The 19102-nt window shown below is 42.7% G+C and overlaps 1 protein-coding gene across 3 annotated transcripts in view; it reads left to right on the forward strand.

Annotated features, from left to right (window-relative positions):
• Positions 1-19102, forward strand: part of DOCK5 (dedicator of cytokinesis 5) — a 283905-nt gene that overhangs the window by 131672 nt on the left and 133131 nt on the right. For all 3 annotated transcript variants that reach the window (XM_061425870.1, XM_061425871.1, XM_061425872.1), the window contains 4 exons: positions 8250-8398; positions 11802-11937; positions 13166-13323; positions 15177-15258. In XM_061425870.1, the coding sequence (XP_061281854.1) occupies positions 8250-8398; positions 11802-11937; positions 13166-13323; positions 15177-15258 (525 nt within the window). The remainder of the gene's footprint in view (positions 1-8249; positions 8399-11801; positions 11938-13165; positions 13324-15176; positions 15259-19102) is intronic.

Consider the following 19102-nt stretch of genomic DNA (forward strand, 5'->3'; position numbering starts at 1 on the left):
ACACCAGGCCTCCTTGTCCATCACCAACTCCCAGAGTTCACTCACACTCATGTCCATCGAGTCAGTGATGCCATCCAGCCATATCATCCTTTGTCATCCCCTTCTCCTCCTGCCCCCAATCCCTCCCAGCATCAGAGTCTTTGCCAATGAGTCAACTCTTCGTATGAGGTGGCCAAAGTACTGGAGTTTCAGCTTTAGCATCATTCCTTCCAAAGAAATCCCAGGGCTGATCTCCTTCAGAATGGGCTGGTTGGATCTCCTTGCAGTCCAAGGGACTCTCAAGAGTCTTCTCCAACACCACAGTTCAAAAGCATCAGTTCTTCGGCGCTCAGCCTTCTTCACAGTCCAACTCTCACATCCATACATGACCACTGGAAAAACCATAACCTTGACCAGACGGACCTTTGTTGGCAAAGTAATGTCTCTGCTTTTGAATATGCTATCTAGGTTGGTCATAACTTTTCTTCCAAGGAGTAAGCGTCTTTTAATTTCATGGCTGCAGTCACCATCTGCAGTGATTTTGGAGCCGCAAAAAATAAAGTCTGACACTGTTCCACTGTTTCTCCATCTATTTGCCATGAAGTGATGGGACCAGATGCCATGATCTTCGTTTTCTGAATGTTGAGCTTTAAGCCAACTTTTTCACTCTCCACTTTCACTTTCATCAAGAGGCTTTTGAGTTCCTCTTCACTTTCTGCCATAAGGGTGGTATCATCTGCATATCTGAGGTTATTGATATTTCTCCTGGCAATCTTGATTCCAGCTTGTGTTTCTTCCGGTCCAGCGTTTCTCATGATGTACTCTGCATATAAGGTAAATAAGTAGGGTAACAATATACAGCCTTGACGGACTCTTTTTCCTATTTGGAACTCTCTTTCCTATTTCCGATTTCCTGTTGTTCCATGTCCAGTTCTAACTGTTGCTTCCTGACCGGCATACAGATTTCTCAAGGGGCAGATCAGGTGGTCTGGTATTCCCATCTCCTTCAGCATTTTCCACAGTTTATTGTGATCCACACAGTCAAAGGCTTTGGCATAGTCAGTAAAGCAGAAATAGATGTTTTTCTGGAACTCTCTTGGCTTTTTCCATGATCCAGCGGATGTTGGCAATTTGATCTCTGGTTCCTCTGCTTTTCTACAACCAGCTTGAATATCTGGAAGTTCACGGTTCACGTCTTGCTGAAGCCTGGCTTGGAGAATTTTGAGCATTACTTTACTAGCGTCTGAGATGAGTGCAATTGTGCGGTAGTTTGAGCATTCTTTGGCATTGCCTTTCTTTGGGATTAGAATGAAAACTGACGTTTTCCAGTCCTGTGGCCACTGCTGAGTTTTCCAAATTTGCTGGCATATTGAGTGCAGCACTTTCACAGCATCATCTTTCAGGATTTGAAAATAGCTCAACTAGAATTCCATTACCTCCACTAGCTTTGTTCATAGTGATGCTTCCTAAGGCCCACTTGACTTCACATTCCAGAATGTCTGGCTTTAGGTGAGTGATCACACCATCGTGATTATCTGGGTCATGAAGCTCTTTTTTGTACAGTTCTTCTGTGTATTCTTGCCACCTCTTCTTAATATCTTCTGTTTCTGTTAGGTCCATACCTGTTAGGTCTGTCCTTTATCGAGCCCATCTTTGCATGAAATGTCCCTTGGTATCTCTAATTTTCTTGAAGAGATCTCTAGTCTTTCCCATTCTGTTTTTTTCCTCTATTTCTTTTCATTGATCGCTGAGGAAGGCTTTCTTATCTCTCCTTGCTATTCTTTGGAACTCTGCATTCAGATGCTTATATCTTTACTTTTCTCCTTTGCTTTTTGCTTCTCCTCTTTTCACAGCTATTTGTAAGGTCTCCTCAGACAGCCATTTTGCTTTTTTGCATTTGTTTTCCATGGGTATGGTCCTGATCCCTGTCTCCTGTACAATGTCACGAACCTCCATCCATAGTTCATCAGGTACTCTATCAGATCTAGTCCCTTAAATCTATTTCTCACTTCCGCTATATAATCATAAGGGATTTGATTTAGGTCCTACCTGAATGGTCTAGAGGTTTTCCCCACTGTCTTCAATTTAAGTCTGAATTTGGCAATAAGGAGTTCGTGATCTGATCCACAGTCAGTTCCCGGTCTTGTTTTTGCTGACTCTACAGAGTTTAAACTGAGTTGTTTATTGTGTGATCATCAATTCTGGGTTTAAAGAAAAAAACATTTTATGTGACTAAGGAATATAGAGGGGAAAAAAAGCCTTTGTCCTTTCCTCCTCCTTGAAAATTCCAGACCCCTATCTCCTCCTTGAGAACCAACCCCAAACCCTTTCTCCTCCTTGGAACCCTGGACTTCTTATCAGTCTGCCTAGGAATTGACTCTCTCAGTACTTAAGCTGGCTTCATGGTTGAAACTGACATCTGATCACTTAGTCCCAAAGGACAGAAAATTGCTATAGAAATCTTTGTCCTGGTGTCAGAGTTCTTTCTCTGTGGGTCACAAGCCCTGTTTCAGTGTGTGGCTCTCATGAGAGGCAAGAGGAGGTGGGATGACGGTCAGAACAGGGTAGGGGGGGTGCTTTGGGTATTTTTCCAGTTTTGTTTTCCTCTGACTTTGGTACCTGGCTTTTAGAATTTCTTGCACTGCTTCCAGAGACAAAAACTGTCTTTTCCTGGAATCTTTTATTGAAAAACTGAGCTTTCGCTAGCCAGGCTGTCTCTTTGTCTGACACAGAGAGAAAGCACTAGACTGAGTGGGAAGGTGTGGTTCCCGTCTTCCCAGAATTGAGGGTCAGTGCAGCACAGTACACAGAGAGACCTGGATACCATCCTGGATCCCACGGGGTCCAGATACTCAGAAAAGACATGAGATTCATTTTGAAGAGCTATTATATGGGGCAATTGGATATAGAGCCACCCCAGTGTGTGAATACATCAGAGTGAGATGGTCAGATACAGTTAATCAGGAAGTTGCTTAGAGGAGTAATTGAATTTAATATCTCAGCCATAGACTCCAAGACGCTTATCCTGGGGAACGGATCTCAGTGCTGGTCCCCTTATTTTACAGATGGTCATATCCCAGAGGGAATAATTTGCTCAAAGTCACTTAGCAAGTTGGTGATCAAATTAAAGATAGAAATTAAGTAAGTTCCTATACTTCCAGCAAAGAACATTTACATGGAAGAGGAGAGGGTGAGCAGAGGAAACACTGATTCTTTTGCAGAGGGAGAGATGAAGTAGAAGGCCAGAGAAGAGGCTTTTGACTGTGGTCTGCATTCTTTGGGAAAGAAGATGGAGAATAGAATTTGGGTTTTCTGATACCCAGTGAGTGATACCATTGTCTCCATGACCCTGGAATGTCTAATTTACTCAGTGGATGGTTTCTGTATTCCTGCTACTATTGAAGACAAAGCTGTTTTTCTTTTCCTCCTGTCACTTTGATTTTAATCTCCAGAAATTCTTTTTTTTTTAATACATGATTTGTATTGGAGGTGGCTCAGTGGTAAAGAAGCCGCTTGCCCTTGCAGGAGATGCAGGTTTGATCCCTGGGTCACGAAGATCCCATGGAGAAGGAAAAGGCAACCTGCTTCAGTATGCTTGCCTGGGGAATTCCACGGACAGAGGAGCCTGGCAGGCTGCAGTCCATGGGGTTAAAGAGTCGGACACAATTTAGTGACTAAATAACAATAAGGATAGCTGTGTAATTGATTTACAATGTTGTGTTAGTTCAGATGTGCAGCAAAGTGAACCAGTTATATATATACATATACCCACACTTTTAGATTCTTTCCCCATGTAGGTCATAACAGCATTGAGTAGCATTCTCTGTGCTGTACAGTAGGTCCTTACTAGTTATCTATTATATATATAGTAGTGTTTATATGTCAGTCCCAATCTCCCAGTCTGTCCCTTCTCTTCTCCCTGTACCCCCCAGGTAACCATAAAAATCATAAAAAGATACCCAGAATAGAAATGTAAAAAGTGAAACCTCAAAGATTGCCAAGAGGGAGAAGTTTTCAGCAAATGCAGAAATATCTATACTGTCTGGTTGGAGGAATATTTGAATTTCTCTATTTTGTGTAGCTCGACAACTCAGGAGAACCTACTGTGTTGCTCAGAGCTCTCTACTCAGTGCTCTGTGATGACCTAAATGGGAAGGAAATCCTACCAAGAGGGGATGTATGTATATGTATAACTGATTCGCTTTGCTATGCAACAGAATGTAACATAGCATTGTAAAGCAACTACAATAAAAATTAATTTTGAAAAGTTCCTTGAACTGAAACCAGAGTGTCATTTTAAATCCGAGCTGTCACAGTTTGCTTTTCGTCCACTCCTGTGTCCAGACTTGTGCTGACTTTTGCAGGGAGGATCAAAGACATTATTAAATACATTCCTTGCACTCCTGAATTATGTGACAATGTGTGTGTGCACACTCAGTCACTCAGTTGTGTCTGACTCTTTGTGACCCCATGGACTGTATGAAGCCCCCCAGGCTCCTCTTTCCATGGAATTCTCCAGGCAAGAATACTGGAGTGGGTTGCCATTGCCTTCTCCAGAGGATCTTCCTGATCCAGGGATTGAACCTATGTCTGCCGTGTCTCTTGCATTGCAGGTGGATTCTTAGTCCCCTGAGCCACCAGGGAATGCCTGCTAGTACAAAGACTGAAATTAGTAGGGCTAGAGATAGTAGGAGAGGCACATGAACGGGGGGTGAAGATGGAGGCCTGAGTCCTTGACTCCTGGTTTTATAGGCAACGCTTGATTTTCCCCTCTCCTGTCCTCACTTGCTTTCCCAGGAATCCATAAAGTGTCAGGAACCAGCTCCTGCACAGAACATCCTCTTAGAACAATTTTAGGAATGTGGTAATAAAATCCATTTTCTTACGGTCGGAGACTGCATCCTTTGATGTGTTCCAGCTTGTCTATTCAGAACTAACTTGGCACAGTGATCGCAAGAAGAATGGCCATCTTCATACTTCTTGGGGGAACTCTTGGCAAACCAGGCTGATATGGACAGGCAATAATTAAATTGCCTTGGATAGTGTCTAATATAATTGAGACCAAGAACTTGTGAAAAAGTACCCCACACAAAGAGCTGTCTCTCATAGGTAGTCCCCGGAGACTTGAAGCTCTTTCTTTACTGTATTATAAGACCTAATATCTTAATTAAAATGAGAAGATATTGGGGGGAAAAACTAGGAGCAGACAAATAATTTGCAAGAAATAAAAGATCCTTTTCTGCCTAGAGGCTTTGAAAGACAAGATTTTATGGGCTTGATTTCTCAGTTTGAAAGACAAGGACATGGAAATATTTTATATGGAAATGAATGAATAAAAAAGCAAGGTTAGTTTACCTCTTCTTTTCAAAAATGAGATTTTAAAAAAAGTTTCATTTATGTTTTTCTAAAGACTGATGAGGAAGAGACAATTCAGAAAATGCTAAAAGCCTAAAATGCAGGTGGTTTCATGATTTTAATCAGCTTTTGTGTTTTGTGCTTTCAGATCATTGGCATTAGCAGTAGTTGTTCAGATGCTAAGTCATGTCTGACTCTTTTGCGGCCCCGTGGACTGCAGCCCACCAGGCTCCTCTGACCACGGGATTCCTCATGCAAGAATGCTGGAGTGGATGCCATTTCCTTCTCCAGGGGATTATCAGAGAGTATTGCAATCATAGATAAATGTGTTCATCTCTTTCCTCTCTGTTTGCCTAGAACCTTGAACTTCTTGAAGGGCTCTTACCTCTAATCCCATTGCTGTCCTCACTGTCCGCTCTTAGGTTAAGGACCCTTTACTCCACATGTACTCTTTTTTTTTTTTTTTTTACTTTTTGGCCACACCCTGTGGGATGCAGGATTCGGAATCTTCGTTCCCCTATGAGAGATTGAGCCCACACCCTGTGCGTTGGAAGGCAGGGTCTTATCCATTGAACTTCCAGGGAAGCCCCTACATTTCCTCTTTGTTCAGGAGTATCTTGGATATTTTCAGCCTTGATTGTTGTTGATACCTGGCCCAGGCATCTTCCCCGAGATGGATGTAGAAGAGCATCACTAAGGAACGTGCCTGACAGCCATCAGCCACTTCTTTGTGCGGCTTTTTTTTTTTTGGCATTGTTTTTATGGGAGATCGTAATATTCCTGATAATTCTGGAAGCATATGTTATCCAAATGTATCATGACTTTCCACCTATGAATAAAAAAAAAAAGTGGTCTCACAGTATACAGAGGGTGGTGGCATATATTGGTGTATCAAAAAGGATGCACAAAACAGTTTTTCCTGATTATTCTATGGAGGCCTCCTTCCACCAGGCATGCCCTATCATATTGCTCTACCTCCTTTTGGCTTTTTTTCTTAATATTTATTTTTATTTATTTATTTGGCTGCGCTAGGTCTTGTTGTGGCTTGTGAACTCTTTAGTTGTAGCATGTAGGATCTATTTCTCTGACCAGGGATGGGACCCAGGCCCTCTGCATAGCAAGTCCAGGGTTTTAGCCACTGGACTACCAGAGGAGTCTCCTTGTACTTTTTATCATTTCTGAAATTATCTATTGTGTGGTTACATATGTAATATATATTATATGCATGTAATTAATGTACATATTACATATGATATTGATGTATATTATTTAAATGCTCATATTTAAATATTTTTATATATTTACATATATCTAAAATTTATTGTCGCCTTCTCCTTTAGAATGTACAGGAACTTTATTTCTAGCACGTGGTAAATGCTTATTGACTTTTTTTTTTTCTTTTTTAAATATAATGAATGCATCCTTTGGATAGAACCAAGGTATAATGGTATGAATATCAAGCACTAGACTCTTAAAATGATTGAAGCACAAATAATTAGTTGGTTGTTAAGTTCATTTTAGTTCAGTTAAGGAAGTTCTTACTGAAGCCCAGAATAATGGTTTCATTTATTCCAGGTCTAATGTTTTTTGGGATGGTATAACAATTTTCTGGGGACTTTATAATAACTGGTCACAGTCTCTTTTCAGTGATCCCATATCTCTGAAATTACAGTTCTTTTCCCATCCAGAATTCATTGGTGAGGTATATTTTATTGAATGGCTACTCCGTACCAGCTCCTAGAGATGCAAAACTAACCTTGTCCTGTAGGTTCTTACCATCGAAGGGGAGAGGAACGCTAGCCAATGTGGTACAGGTAGAGTGCTGAGAGAGGAGCAAATTCCAGCATTTGTGGGAGAGACAACCAAGCCAGAGTTACGGTTTTGAGGAAGAAGTAAGATCCTGTAGATGTCAGAATTAGCAGTTAGAGAAGGGTGTGTTGTGAGAGTGAGACGTGGAGGGTTGCGGGGGGGAGGAGGAGAAAAGTGGTTCCAGGTAGAGGAGTCATGTTACTGTGAGGATCTGGAGCACATGGGAGAACACACGTGGCTTTATGTGGAAGGAGCATAGATTTTTGAGGTAGTGATCAGTGTATGGTGTGGCTGGGAATGTGGGTAGGAGCCAAGATGGGAAGAGACTTACAAAGTGATCTAGTGTGTCTGGAGGACGGTGGAAATCGCTGGCTGTTTTTATTGTTCTTTCTGTTTTGGGCTGTGCTGGATCTTTGCTGCAGTACCTGGGCTTAGTTGCCCCTCTCTCAGTGTGTGGGATCTTAGTTCCCCAACCAGGGATCAAATCCATGTCCTCTGCATTGAAAGGCAGATTCTTAACACCACCACGGAAGTCCCAAGTGGCTGGTTTCAACCACAGGAGGAACATGGGCAGAAGTTTAAGGCACGTGGATGATTGGTACACTTATGAGTTAGGACCAACCCTCCATCCTGTCCATCCTACAAGTGGTTATCTGTTTCTGAAGTTGCAGCAGAGGAGAAGGTGGGAATGGGTCAGGGCAAAGCCATCCCTAGTAATGTAAAGAGGTCGCCTCCAAGTGCACAGCTTGCTCTGTGTATGCATGTTCAGTTGCTCAGTCATGCCTAATTCTTTGTGACTTCATGGACTGTAGCCCACCAGGCTCCTCTGTCCATGAAATTTTGTAGGCAAGAATACTGGATTATGGTTGCCATTCCCTTCTCCAGGGGATCTTCCTGACCCAGGGATCGAACCCACATCTCCTGCATTGGCAGGCGATTTGTTTACCACTGAGCCAAAAGAGGTCCCCTCAAAGTGCACAGTTCATTATATGGCAGAATAATTGGTTAAATAACACTTTATAAAGGATCAAGGCAAAAGATGTTCTCATCTCCCATCACACCATTTATTTTTTGGTCCTTTCCTCTGCCTCATTTTCCCACCTTAGAACAACAAGGTCACGCTCTTCCGCCAGCTGCAGCAGATGACATACAGCCTGATAGAGTGGCGGTCCCAGATCCTGTCTGGCACCCTCCCCAAAGATGAACTGGCAGAGCTCAAGAAGAAAGTCACAGCCAAGATTGATCATGGGAACAGGTAAATCAGGGATGACATCTATCTCACTGAGAACTTGGAAAAACCCAGTCACATTCAGGCAGAGGACACATCTCCCCAAGGGCTTGTGATCTTGGAGTCACAAAAGAATAGTGCGTACTGCTTTCTTTCAGCTTTGGGAGCCATTTAATTGTGTAGAAGAAACTGCCAGTGCCCTTCATGGGCCAGCACAGGCCCCGTGCTGGATCTTGGGGCTCAAGGAGATGACAGATGAGCAGGGCACCTGGGGCTTGAATGGAAGGAACTCCACTGCCAGACAAATGCAGAAGGTCTGAGCATCAGAAACTGACAGTTTCTGGGACCTGAGATAATCTTTATCTTTATTCTTTTTAAAATTTTTTTTTATGCTGGAGTATAGTTGATTTACAATATTGTGTTAGTTTCAGGTGTACAGCAAAGTGATTTAGTTATACTTACACCTGTATCTATTCTTTTTCAGATTCTTTTCCCATACAGATTATTACAGAATATTTAGTAGAGTTCTCTGGGCTATACAGTAGACCCTTGTTGATGATCTATTTTATATATAGTAGTTATATATGTTAATACCAGACTTATCCCTCCTTCCTTCTCTGTTTGTTCTAACAGTGGATTTTTAAAAAAATTTTTTATTGGAGTATATTTGCTTTACACTGTTGTGTTAATGTCTGCTGTACAATGAAGTGAATCGGCTATATGTATACATATGTCCTCTCCCTCTTGAAATCCCCTTACTCCCATCCACCCCTCTAGGCCATCACAGAACTCTGAAAGTAGATTTAAAATCAGCAGCTTCATTCTCTCTCTTTCTCTGTGTCTTCCCCTAAGTGGGACTATTGTTTATGCTGTGTGCAAACCAGATTTGCCAGAATAGTAAAGCATGCTTTTAGCTTCTGTTATATCTTCAATAACCTCTATAACCTCAGTAACCTCTTAATTAAGCTTCTCATTGGCCCCAGTGTATATGTAGGTTCCTGATATTACTGCCCTTTGGAAAATGAAAGATTGAATTAATTCATCAAAATTGATTGTGACCTGGGATTCAGCCCTCCTGCCCGGCTCTTTCTAAAACACTGGACTAGTTTCTCAGTTTTTGTTGATGATGCGTTTGACATTCAGTTTCAGTTTCTGTTGTTGTTCAGTTGCTAAGTCATGTCTGACTGCAACCCCATGGACTGCAGCACACCAGGCTTCCCTGTCCTTCACTGTCTCCTGGAGTTTGCTAAAATTCATGTCCACTGACTCGATGATGCCATCAAATCATCTCATCCTCTCTCACCCCCTTCTCCTCCTGCCCTCGGTCTTTCCCAGCATCAGGGTCTCTTCCAGCGAGTCAGTTCTTCGTATCAGGTGGCCAAAGTATTGGAGCTTCAGTTTCAGCATCAGTTGTTCTAATATATATCAGTCCTTCCAATATTCAGGGTTGATTTCCTTTCAGATTGACTGGTTTGATCTCCTTGGCAGTCCAAAGGACTCTCAAGAGTCTTCTCCAACACCACAATTTGAAAGCAGTGCTGGGAGATTTCTTAAACAGCTAAGAGGGGATAAGCGGCTCCCTCTGGCACATATGTTGCCAGTGTATTTTTGAGTCTTGGCACAGAGTGGCATCAGCCTGGGGGCCCCTGGTCTCTGCTACAAGATGGTAACATCCCACAAACAGCAGGACATGCCTGCCTTCTATTTCAGCCCTTTGAAGCAGCTCGAGAAATTAAGCTGCTCCATCGGTGCGTCCATGATTCAGTCTCTGAGAGGCCAACATGGGCCATCGCTCATGATCCTGGGTGGCCTGTGGGCCTGGCTCCCATGACAAGGGACCTGCCAGACTGAATCAGTTGATGGAGAAGCCATAAAACAGGGCAAAGGGAAATTAGGCATTTTTGCTTTCTTCTCAAAGACTTAGCACATGTCTTGGCACTATTATGCCTGAGTTTTCTTGGCATTTGGACATCCCCACTCCTGGATTGCTAGTGCCAGGAATGCTTTCTGGGAATTCAGATTGCAGTATTGTGTTTCAACCACAATCCCCAACTTCTTAGAACTAAGAACAGTTTTTTCTGCTTTGGTGTTGGGCATAAAAGCCTTGGTGGGATGGTGCCAGGCAGGGAGCCTATGGCCCTTACTATTGCCATGCAGCACCCAGAGCTACGTTTACTTAACACAGCCAGAGGTTTCCTGTGCTAGTTGCTGCAGTCAAAACTAACATTCATTGAAAGCATGATACATGCTAGATACTAGGTGCTTTATGTGCATTATCTCATTAAATTCCCCTGTAATCCTGACAGAGTGTATTTACAGATGAGGAACCCAGGGCTTTGCAAAATTAAGTAGGTTACTCAGGGACTTCCCTGGTGGTGCAGTGGTAAAGAATCCGCCTTCCAGTGCAGGGGACTTGGTTTCAATCCCTGGTTGGGGAACTAAGCTCACAAGCCACAAATAAAGAGAAAGCTGCACACTGCAACAAAAGATCCTGTGTTCTGCAACTAAGACCCAACACAGCCAAATAAACAGTTTTTGTTGTTGTTGTTTTTTAAATGTAATCTACATTTATCACCTTGCTAGCAAGTGTTAAAATCAGGATGTAAATTTTGGTTCAGCTGACACCAAAGTCCGGGTTCTGAGATAGATTTTGTGATACCAATGCCAGGACTTACTTCCTTGGTCTCCTTTAAGATAATCTTGAATGAAGATTATCTTCCTGTGCTTTTAAGGAAATCAGGACAAGTCCCCCAGTATTTGAGCATTTGTCTTTCATAGAAGTTCCCATAGCAAAGTACAGATGGTTAGGGAGAAAGAAGCATTGGTTAGAGTATTTTGATTAGAGTGAGTGCCAATTTTGCATTTTCCATTGAGGTTCTTGGGACCAGATTACTTTGCGTATTATTTACAAGTTTGGGTAACATCCTAAATTTTTTAGTTTTTGTTTGGAAAGAAGGCTGAAATTGAAGCAAGAAAATTCAGTGAGTTCTCGTCTTAACTTGTCCAGCACCCAGCCTTTCATCCGAATCCTCTGGGTTTTTCCATGAAAACTCTTATTTTCTATTTATGACTGTGCTGGGTCTTTGTAGCTGCACACAGGCTTTCTGTAGTTGTGGCGAGTAGGGGCAGCCCTCTAGTTGCAGTGTTCGGGCTTCTCATTGGAGTGTCATCTCTTGTTGCAGAGCAGCGACTCTAGGCCTGTGGGCTCAGCACTTGCAGCTCCAGAGGTGGGGTTCAGTAGTTGTGGCGCATGGGCCTGGTTGCCCCAGGGCTTATGTGGAATCTTCCCAGACCAGAGATCAGACTCGTGACGCCTGCATTGGGAGGCAGATTCTTAACCACTGGACCACCAGGGTTGTCCCTCCATGAAGAGCCTTCAGAAAAGAGTCTGCTCCTGGTGAGAACCAGCTGACTACTCCTTTGTTTCCAGAATGCTGGGGTTGGATCTGGTTGTGCGGGATGACAATGGGAACATTTTGGACCCAGATGAAACCAGCACCGTTGCCCTCTTCAAGGCCCATGAAATGGCCTCAAAGAGGATTGAGGAAAAGATCCAAGAGGAGAAGGTGAGCTTCCTGAAACGTGCAGACCTTGGCCATGGAGGTTCCATTTTTGCTTTTGCTTTTTTTGTTTGTTATTTTGCTCTTCTGTTTGTTTGTTTTTAACAAAGGAAAGGGAGTCAGTGACAGCAGAGGTGGCAATGTTGTTGAGAAGAAATATCCATTTTCTCATTTTAGAAGCAAAATATAACAAAAAGAACGAGTCAGCAGTATATGTTATGACCTGGAAAGATTGCAAAGATATATAGTATGTGGAAAAGAGCAAGATGCAAGAACCACGTGTATAAAATACTGTTATATGTATTTCAAAAAAGAATATGCATCTGTGCTTACTTCTGTGCAGACTAACTCTGTAGTGATAGACAAGAAATTGACCAATAATGGATGCCTCTGAATAGAACTGGGTGGGAGAGAACCCTTTGACTGTTTAAACTTTTGAATTTAGTCCCTAGATTATGATTTCTAAAGGAAATAACAGTAATATTTACAAATGAAGTTTTTGAGAGATTTTAAAAATTGTAACTGGACAATAAATAAAAATTTGAAAGGTACAGAAAAAGAAAAAAGTCACCTACATTATGAAGCCCAACCATACTGATGTTTTGGTGTATGTTCTTCCAGTCTTTCTGTTCTAGTAAGTGAAGAGTACTATTTATTTACTTTAATTTGTAGGTTTTATTTTTTTTTTAGTACAGTTGTAATGACATTTCATTGCATTTCTGGATCTAATGGCTAACTGTGGCTGAGGACAGACCTGTCCAGTGGAGTCTTATTTACGATGAGAGTCATTCTCCCAAAGAATGATAATGAATCATGAATTTTATGCTTTTGAGGTTTCCCCAGAAGCCATTGTGAGAGAGATGAGAACGTCTCAAAGCCATTAAAACCATGAGTTATTATAACCTTTAGATATATGCTCTTTAGACAGCATTTATTGAACTATTTGGGTTTAAGGCCTTTCACAAGACCTTCATTAAAATAATAATTCTATTTTGCTCACTCGATTACTTGTCTCTTTACATTTACTTTCTTAGTAAGTGCTTGTTTTGGGTGGTACTGGGTTGGCCAAAAAGTTTGTTTGTGTTTTTCTGTGTCTTCCTTATGGAAAAACCTGAACAAATGTTTTGGCCAACCCAGTAATTACATCTGGCCCCAGTTTGGAGGCCAGTGTCTTTGCCAGTGTTTCCCATTTGCTGAAACCACGATGACTTTCTCTCCTGTCCTCTGTGTTCAGTCCATTCTGCAGAACCTGGATCTGCGGGGCCAGTCGATCTTCAGTACCGTCCACACCTATGGCCTCTTTGTGAACTTCAAGAACTTTGTCTGCAACATCGGGGAAGATGCAGAGTTGTTCATGGCCCTCTATGACCCGGACCAGTCCAAGTTCATCAGGTAGTGGAGACCCAGATCGTCTGCCATCAATCTTGTGAAAATACCCAACCTTCACCTCCCCACCTCCCTGAGGATTTCTTTGCTGCGTTTGAGAAGGGAAGATGGAGACGAAGGGGAGGATTTCAAGGCAGTGGAAAATTAACCCCGTTGGGCTGCTATGCTTTTCTGAGTGACTACTGAAACAGTGCAGTAATAGTTCATGTTTTCACTGAGTCTTAGAAATCACACAAAACTCATCAGAATAAAGAAGTTGTGGTACATATATACAGTGGAATATTACTCAGCCATAAGAAGAAATGCATTTGAGTCAGTTCTAGTGAGGTGGATGAACCTAGAGCCTATTCACAAAGTGAAGTAAATGAGAGAGAGATAAACAAATATCATATGTTAACGCATAGATATAAAATCTAGAAAGATGGTGCAGATGCACCTATTGGCAGAGCAGCAGTGGAGACGCAGACGCAGAGAACAGACGTGTGGACACAGCGGGGGCAGAAGCGGGTGGGGCGAATGAAGAGAGTAGCATGGAAACGTGTATATTACCATGTGTAAAATAAACAGCCAGTGGGTGTTTGCTGTATGAGACAGGGAGCTCAAACCTAGTGCTCTGTGACCACCTGGATGGGGTGGGAGGTGGGAGGGAGGTTCAAGAAGGAGGGGACATACGTATAGCTATGGCTGATTCATGTTGATACACGGTAGAAACCAACACAATATTATAAAGCACTTATCCTCCAATTAAAAATAATTAAATAAAACTCATCAGACCATGGCGACAGGGATGAAGGGATTCAAAAAACTGTAGGAGAGGGGCGAGGGAGGGATGACCCAGCAGAGCACTGAGGGCTTTCGGGCAGTGAAACCGTCCCGTACGGTCCTGTCATAGAGGGTGTGCGTCCTTTCACATTTTTTCCATAGCCATGGAGTATCCAGCACCAAGAGTGACCCCTAATGTAAACCACAGACTGAGTAATAATGACGTCTCAGGGTAGGTTCAGCGATTACAACAATGAATCTACCACTCTGCTGGGGGTTGTTGATAAAGAGGGCGGCTGGGCATGGAGTGCTGTTGTTGTGTTGTTAATCGCTCAGTCGTCTGCAACCCCGTGGACTGTAGCCTGCCAGACTCTTCTGTCCATAGAATTCTCCAAGTAAGAATAGTGGAGTGGGTAGCCATTCCTTTCTCCAGGGGATCTTCCCATTTCAGGGATCAAAGCTGGGTCTCCTGCATTATAGGCAGATTCTTTACCGCCTAAGCCACCAGGAAGCCCGGGAATGAAGTGGGGCATAGGAAAGTCTGTACCTTCCTCTCAACTGGCTATGAATCTAAACTGCTCTAAAAAAGTAATGGTTATAAAATTTCAAAGACTTTAAGGAATAATAGACTTTGTTCAACCTACAGTCATCTACTGAGCAGCTAAGAAAGCATATTTATTATTGAGAAGATGGTTAAAATTGTTTGTTTCTAAAATAGAAATCTTATGGGAGTGTGTTGATGTGGATTCCAGGGAATGGACTTGGAACAATTCTTATAAAATTATATTCCTGATTCAGCAAAGCTGAAATTTATACAGAGGATTTGAGATGAAAGAAAGACTCCAGATAGAATCTGGTGGAATGTACTGGGCACAGGCCCATCTTGAGTAGTGCTTGTCGTGGGGCTGTACTTGGTGTGCCTCTAGGAACTGGGCTGCAGCCAGAACACCAGAGAATGGTCATTGGTGTGGTCTCAGTCCTGCCTGAATTTCACTGAGCTCTTCTGGACCCCCTTTGGACCCTATTAAGCCTGTACTGAGAGCAGCTTCCTCCCCACTCAGGTGCTCACCGAGAATATTTTTCTTTCCCTTCACCAGTGAAAACTACCTAATTCGTTGGGGCAGTAATGGAATGCCCAAGGAAATCGAGAAGCTCAATAACCTTCAAGCGGTCTTTACTGTAAGTCCTACCTGTGTTTAACCCTTTCCTTAGTTTATGATGTTCGTGAGTACATGTGGTAAGTATATAGAAAACTTAAAAACTGAAAACATGAAAATTGCAATTCTCATAATCCCTCTACTAGGAATAATCCGCTCATTTATTCACCAAATATTTATTGAGCACCTCTTAGAGACCAGGCACTGATCTAGGCACTTGACATATATCAGTGAACACATCAGATAAGAATGTCCGGATTCTCGAGAGTTTTTTTTGTCCCAAAGGAGCAGACAATAATAAGCAGTAATCAGGTAGATGAGTACTTTGTACAGAATGTTAGAGTTTTAAGTGCTTTGGGAGAATTGGGAGTTTCTGGGCTGGGGGAGGCATGCTGTCTTAAATAGGTAAGTCAGGGCTGCTCTCATTGAGAAGGAGCTTTGGAGTAAGAACTTCCAGTTGAAGAGGATGTAAGCTGTGCAGATAGAGAGAGGAGTCTTCCAGGCCAAAGTTATTGCCTGGGCAAAGACCGGGCTAGACTTTTCTGTTGGCTTGTATTTTAATGGACTTTTCCCTCTGCTCTTCCATTTCCCCAAGGCAGGAGGTATGCTGCTGTATATGGACTGAGAGCCAGGAAATGTATTGAGCTATAGCTTGGAATCTGCTGACTCTTTCTCATAGGCTAGGAACTCTGTTGGGGTTCTTGCACTTTTTTTTGACATCAGTGCTTGAAAAGCCCTGGAGCCGCTGCCAACTGCTCTGAGCAGTGGATGGGTTTCCCAGCTCCCGTTAAGCCTAAAAGAGATACTGATGCCTCTTTCTTCCTTTTTCCCTTAAGCCACCCCCATATTTTGTCTGCTTATTCTTCTTAGTCCCTCTTACAGCAAAGAAAACAAGAGTCTAAGATTAAAGTACCAGAAGGACTGATAGGAGGCAGTGGTCTGCATGTTACCAGATTCAGGCTTGCTCTGCTTGCCCCTGGACAGGCCAGTAAGTCAGGAGACAAGGTGTTGAGGCAGTGAGTAACAACTTTATTCAGAAAGCCAGCTGACCAAGAAGGTGGCAGACTCAGTTCAGTCGCTCAGTCGTGTCCAACTCTTTGCAACCCCATAAATTGCAGCATGCCAGGCCTCCCTGTCCATCACCAATTCCTGGAGTTCACTCAAACGCACATCCATCCAGTCGGTGATGCCATCCAGCCATCTCGTCCTCTGTTGTCCCCCTTCTCCTCCTGCCCCCAATCCCTCCCAGCATCAGAGTCTTTTCCAATGAGTCGACTCTTCACATGACAGAGTTGTCATGGCAGACTAGTGTCTCAAAATAACCATCTTATCAGGGTCTGGATGCCAGGTTTTTTTTTATACAACAGGGAAGGGGAGGAAGTCCATAAGTCTTTCAAATATCTCCTGGAATGGCCAGCCTCTGGGAGGGGATGTGTTCATTTCTTCTGTCTTGAAGCCACTCACAGGTGGACAGGATCTGGATGTTTCCCTGAACAAAGGGACTATGGTTTACCCTTTAGGCAGAGGGGCAGGTATCCCTGAGGCAGGCCATTATGTGTAGACAGTATCCTTTTAGTGAACAAAAGCTATGGGAAGCAAAGGTTAAAGTAAACTGATCCAACGTGCAATCAGGTTCTGTTCTTCGCTGTAACACCAGAACAGGCTTATTCTTCCTCCTCCCTTTCCTTCCAACTTTTTGTTGTTCATTCCATCCATTAAAACTCTACCCCTGGGACGAGAGTGGTCTGTTTCTATCCCTGCACTGACCCATCCATACCTTTACCACCTAGTAAGTGTGGACAAGAGAGAGTCTAGAGCTCTTCCCCAAAACAGTATTTCCTCAATTCTGAGATACGTGTTTTTTTCCCATGAAATAAAAAGACATTTATCAGTCAATATGTACATTATTAAAAAAATTTTAATATTATTAAATTCTTGGTCCATCTTTTAATTAACAGTGTTTTAGAATAGCTGCGATTCACTCACCCTCCCTCCTCCCCCTATCAATTAGGCTCTTCCTATATGCAAATTCACATCCAACTTTTTCTATTCGATGAAACGTGACTGATTCCTTGGTCCTTAAACGTTCTACAGAAAGTTCATTTGTAAATGACTGCATGTTATTAAATGATACCGGTGTGCCCCAGTAAATGTAAGCATGTTATTAAATGATACCGGTGTGCCCCAGTAAATGTAAGCATGTTATTAAATGATACCGGTATGCCCCAGTAAATGTAAGCATGTTATTAAATGATACCGGTGTGCCCCAGTAAATGACCGCATGTTATTAAATGATACCGGTGTGCCCCAGTAAATGACCGCATGTTATTAAATGATACCGGTGTGCCCCAGTAAATGACCGCATGTTATTAAATGATATCGGTGTGCCCCAGTAAATGTAAGCATGTTATTAAATGATACCGGTGTGCCCCAGTAAATGACCGCATGTTATTAAATGATACCGGTGTGCCCCAGTAAATGACCGCATGTTATTAAATGATACCGGTGTGCCCCAGTAAATGACCGCATGTTATTAAATGATACCGGTGTGCCCCAGTAAATGACCGCATGTTATTAAATGATACCGGTGTGCCCCAGTAAATGACTGCATGTTATTAAATGATACCGGTGTGCCCCAGTAAATGACCGCATGTTAGTAAATGATACCGGTGTGCCCCAGTAAATGACCGCATGTTATTAAATGATACCGGTGTGCCCCAGTAAATGACCGCATGTTAGTAAATGATACCGGTGTGCCCCAGTAAATGACCGCATGTTATTAAATGATACCGGTGTGCCCCAGTAAATGTAAGCAGGCACTTGTGTTGTGTGTGAGTCTCTCACTTCAGTTCAGTTGCTCAGTCGTGTCCAACTCTTTTCGACTCCATGGACTGCAGCCCACCAGGCTCCTCTGTACATAGAATTCTCCAGGCAAGAAATACTAGAGTGGATAGCCATTCCTTTCTCCAGGGCATCTTCCCGACCCAGGGATCGAACCCAGGTCTCCTGCGCTGCAGGCGGATTCTTACTGTCTGAGGCACTTGAAGTCTTTCTGTTAACAGAAGCCTCAAGGTTGATAGTGTCATTGGTATATATTCCTAGCTCGGAGCCCTGAGTTAACTTGATTATAGAGGATAGATGTGAACTGATTGTTTAAAAAGTTCTTTCTTGATTCAGTAAAGAGGCCTTGGGAAGCTGTTTCATGAAAAGAATTTGAGATGCAGTTAAATCATTTCTGATGTTAAGGTGAATGAGTTATGTGAGCTTTGTGGGTTTACTCAGCCATCCTAGGAGTACAAAAAAGCTTAGAGCATGAGCCACAAAAAGACAGAGACATTTCATCCACACATTTCTCATTAATCAACACACTCTGAGAAGCCCTCAGTGGATACCTCTCAGAAAACAGAGGAATAATTACAAAAAGCAGAGCATGTAAATTTCTGGGTTATAGTTGCCTCACAGGATTATTTGGAAGGTAAGATGAAATATCACCAGCCTGTGTGGATACAAAATAAATGTCAGTGTCTCATAAGTTTTAATTTCATTTGGCACTGGAAGGCACCTGGTGCTCAGATATGCCCTGGCAGGATATAAAGTCGATGTGACAAAGGACCCTGAATAAGCTGGAGACTTGAGGATGAATATGATCTGATTTATAAATTTGAAGCAGGAGCTGGGGGATTTTTTTTTTTTTATTCTTTTTTTTAATACAGTCATTTTCCTATGACGCAGTGAGAGTTCTTGGCTGGATGCAGATAGGGGAGGAGAGGAGTCATTCTGATATTTGAGCATTAAGGAGTATGCTCTGGGGACTTCCCTGGTGGTCCAGTGGCTAAGACTCAGGGCTTCTAATGCAAGGAACCCGG

The sequence above is a fragment of the Bos javanicus genome, chromosome 8 (assembly GCF_032452875.1).
Source record: "Bos javanicus breed banteng chromosome 8, ARS-OSU_banteng_1.0, whole genome shotgun sequence".
Lineage (NCBI taxonomy): Eukaryota > Metazoa > Chordata > Mammalia > Artiodactyla > Bovidae > Bos > Bos javanicus.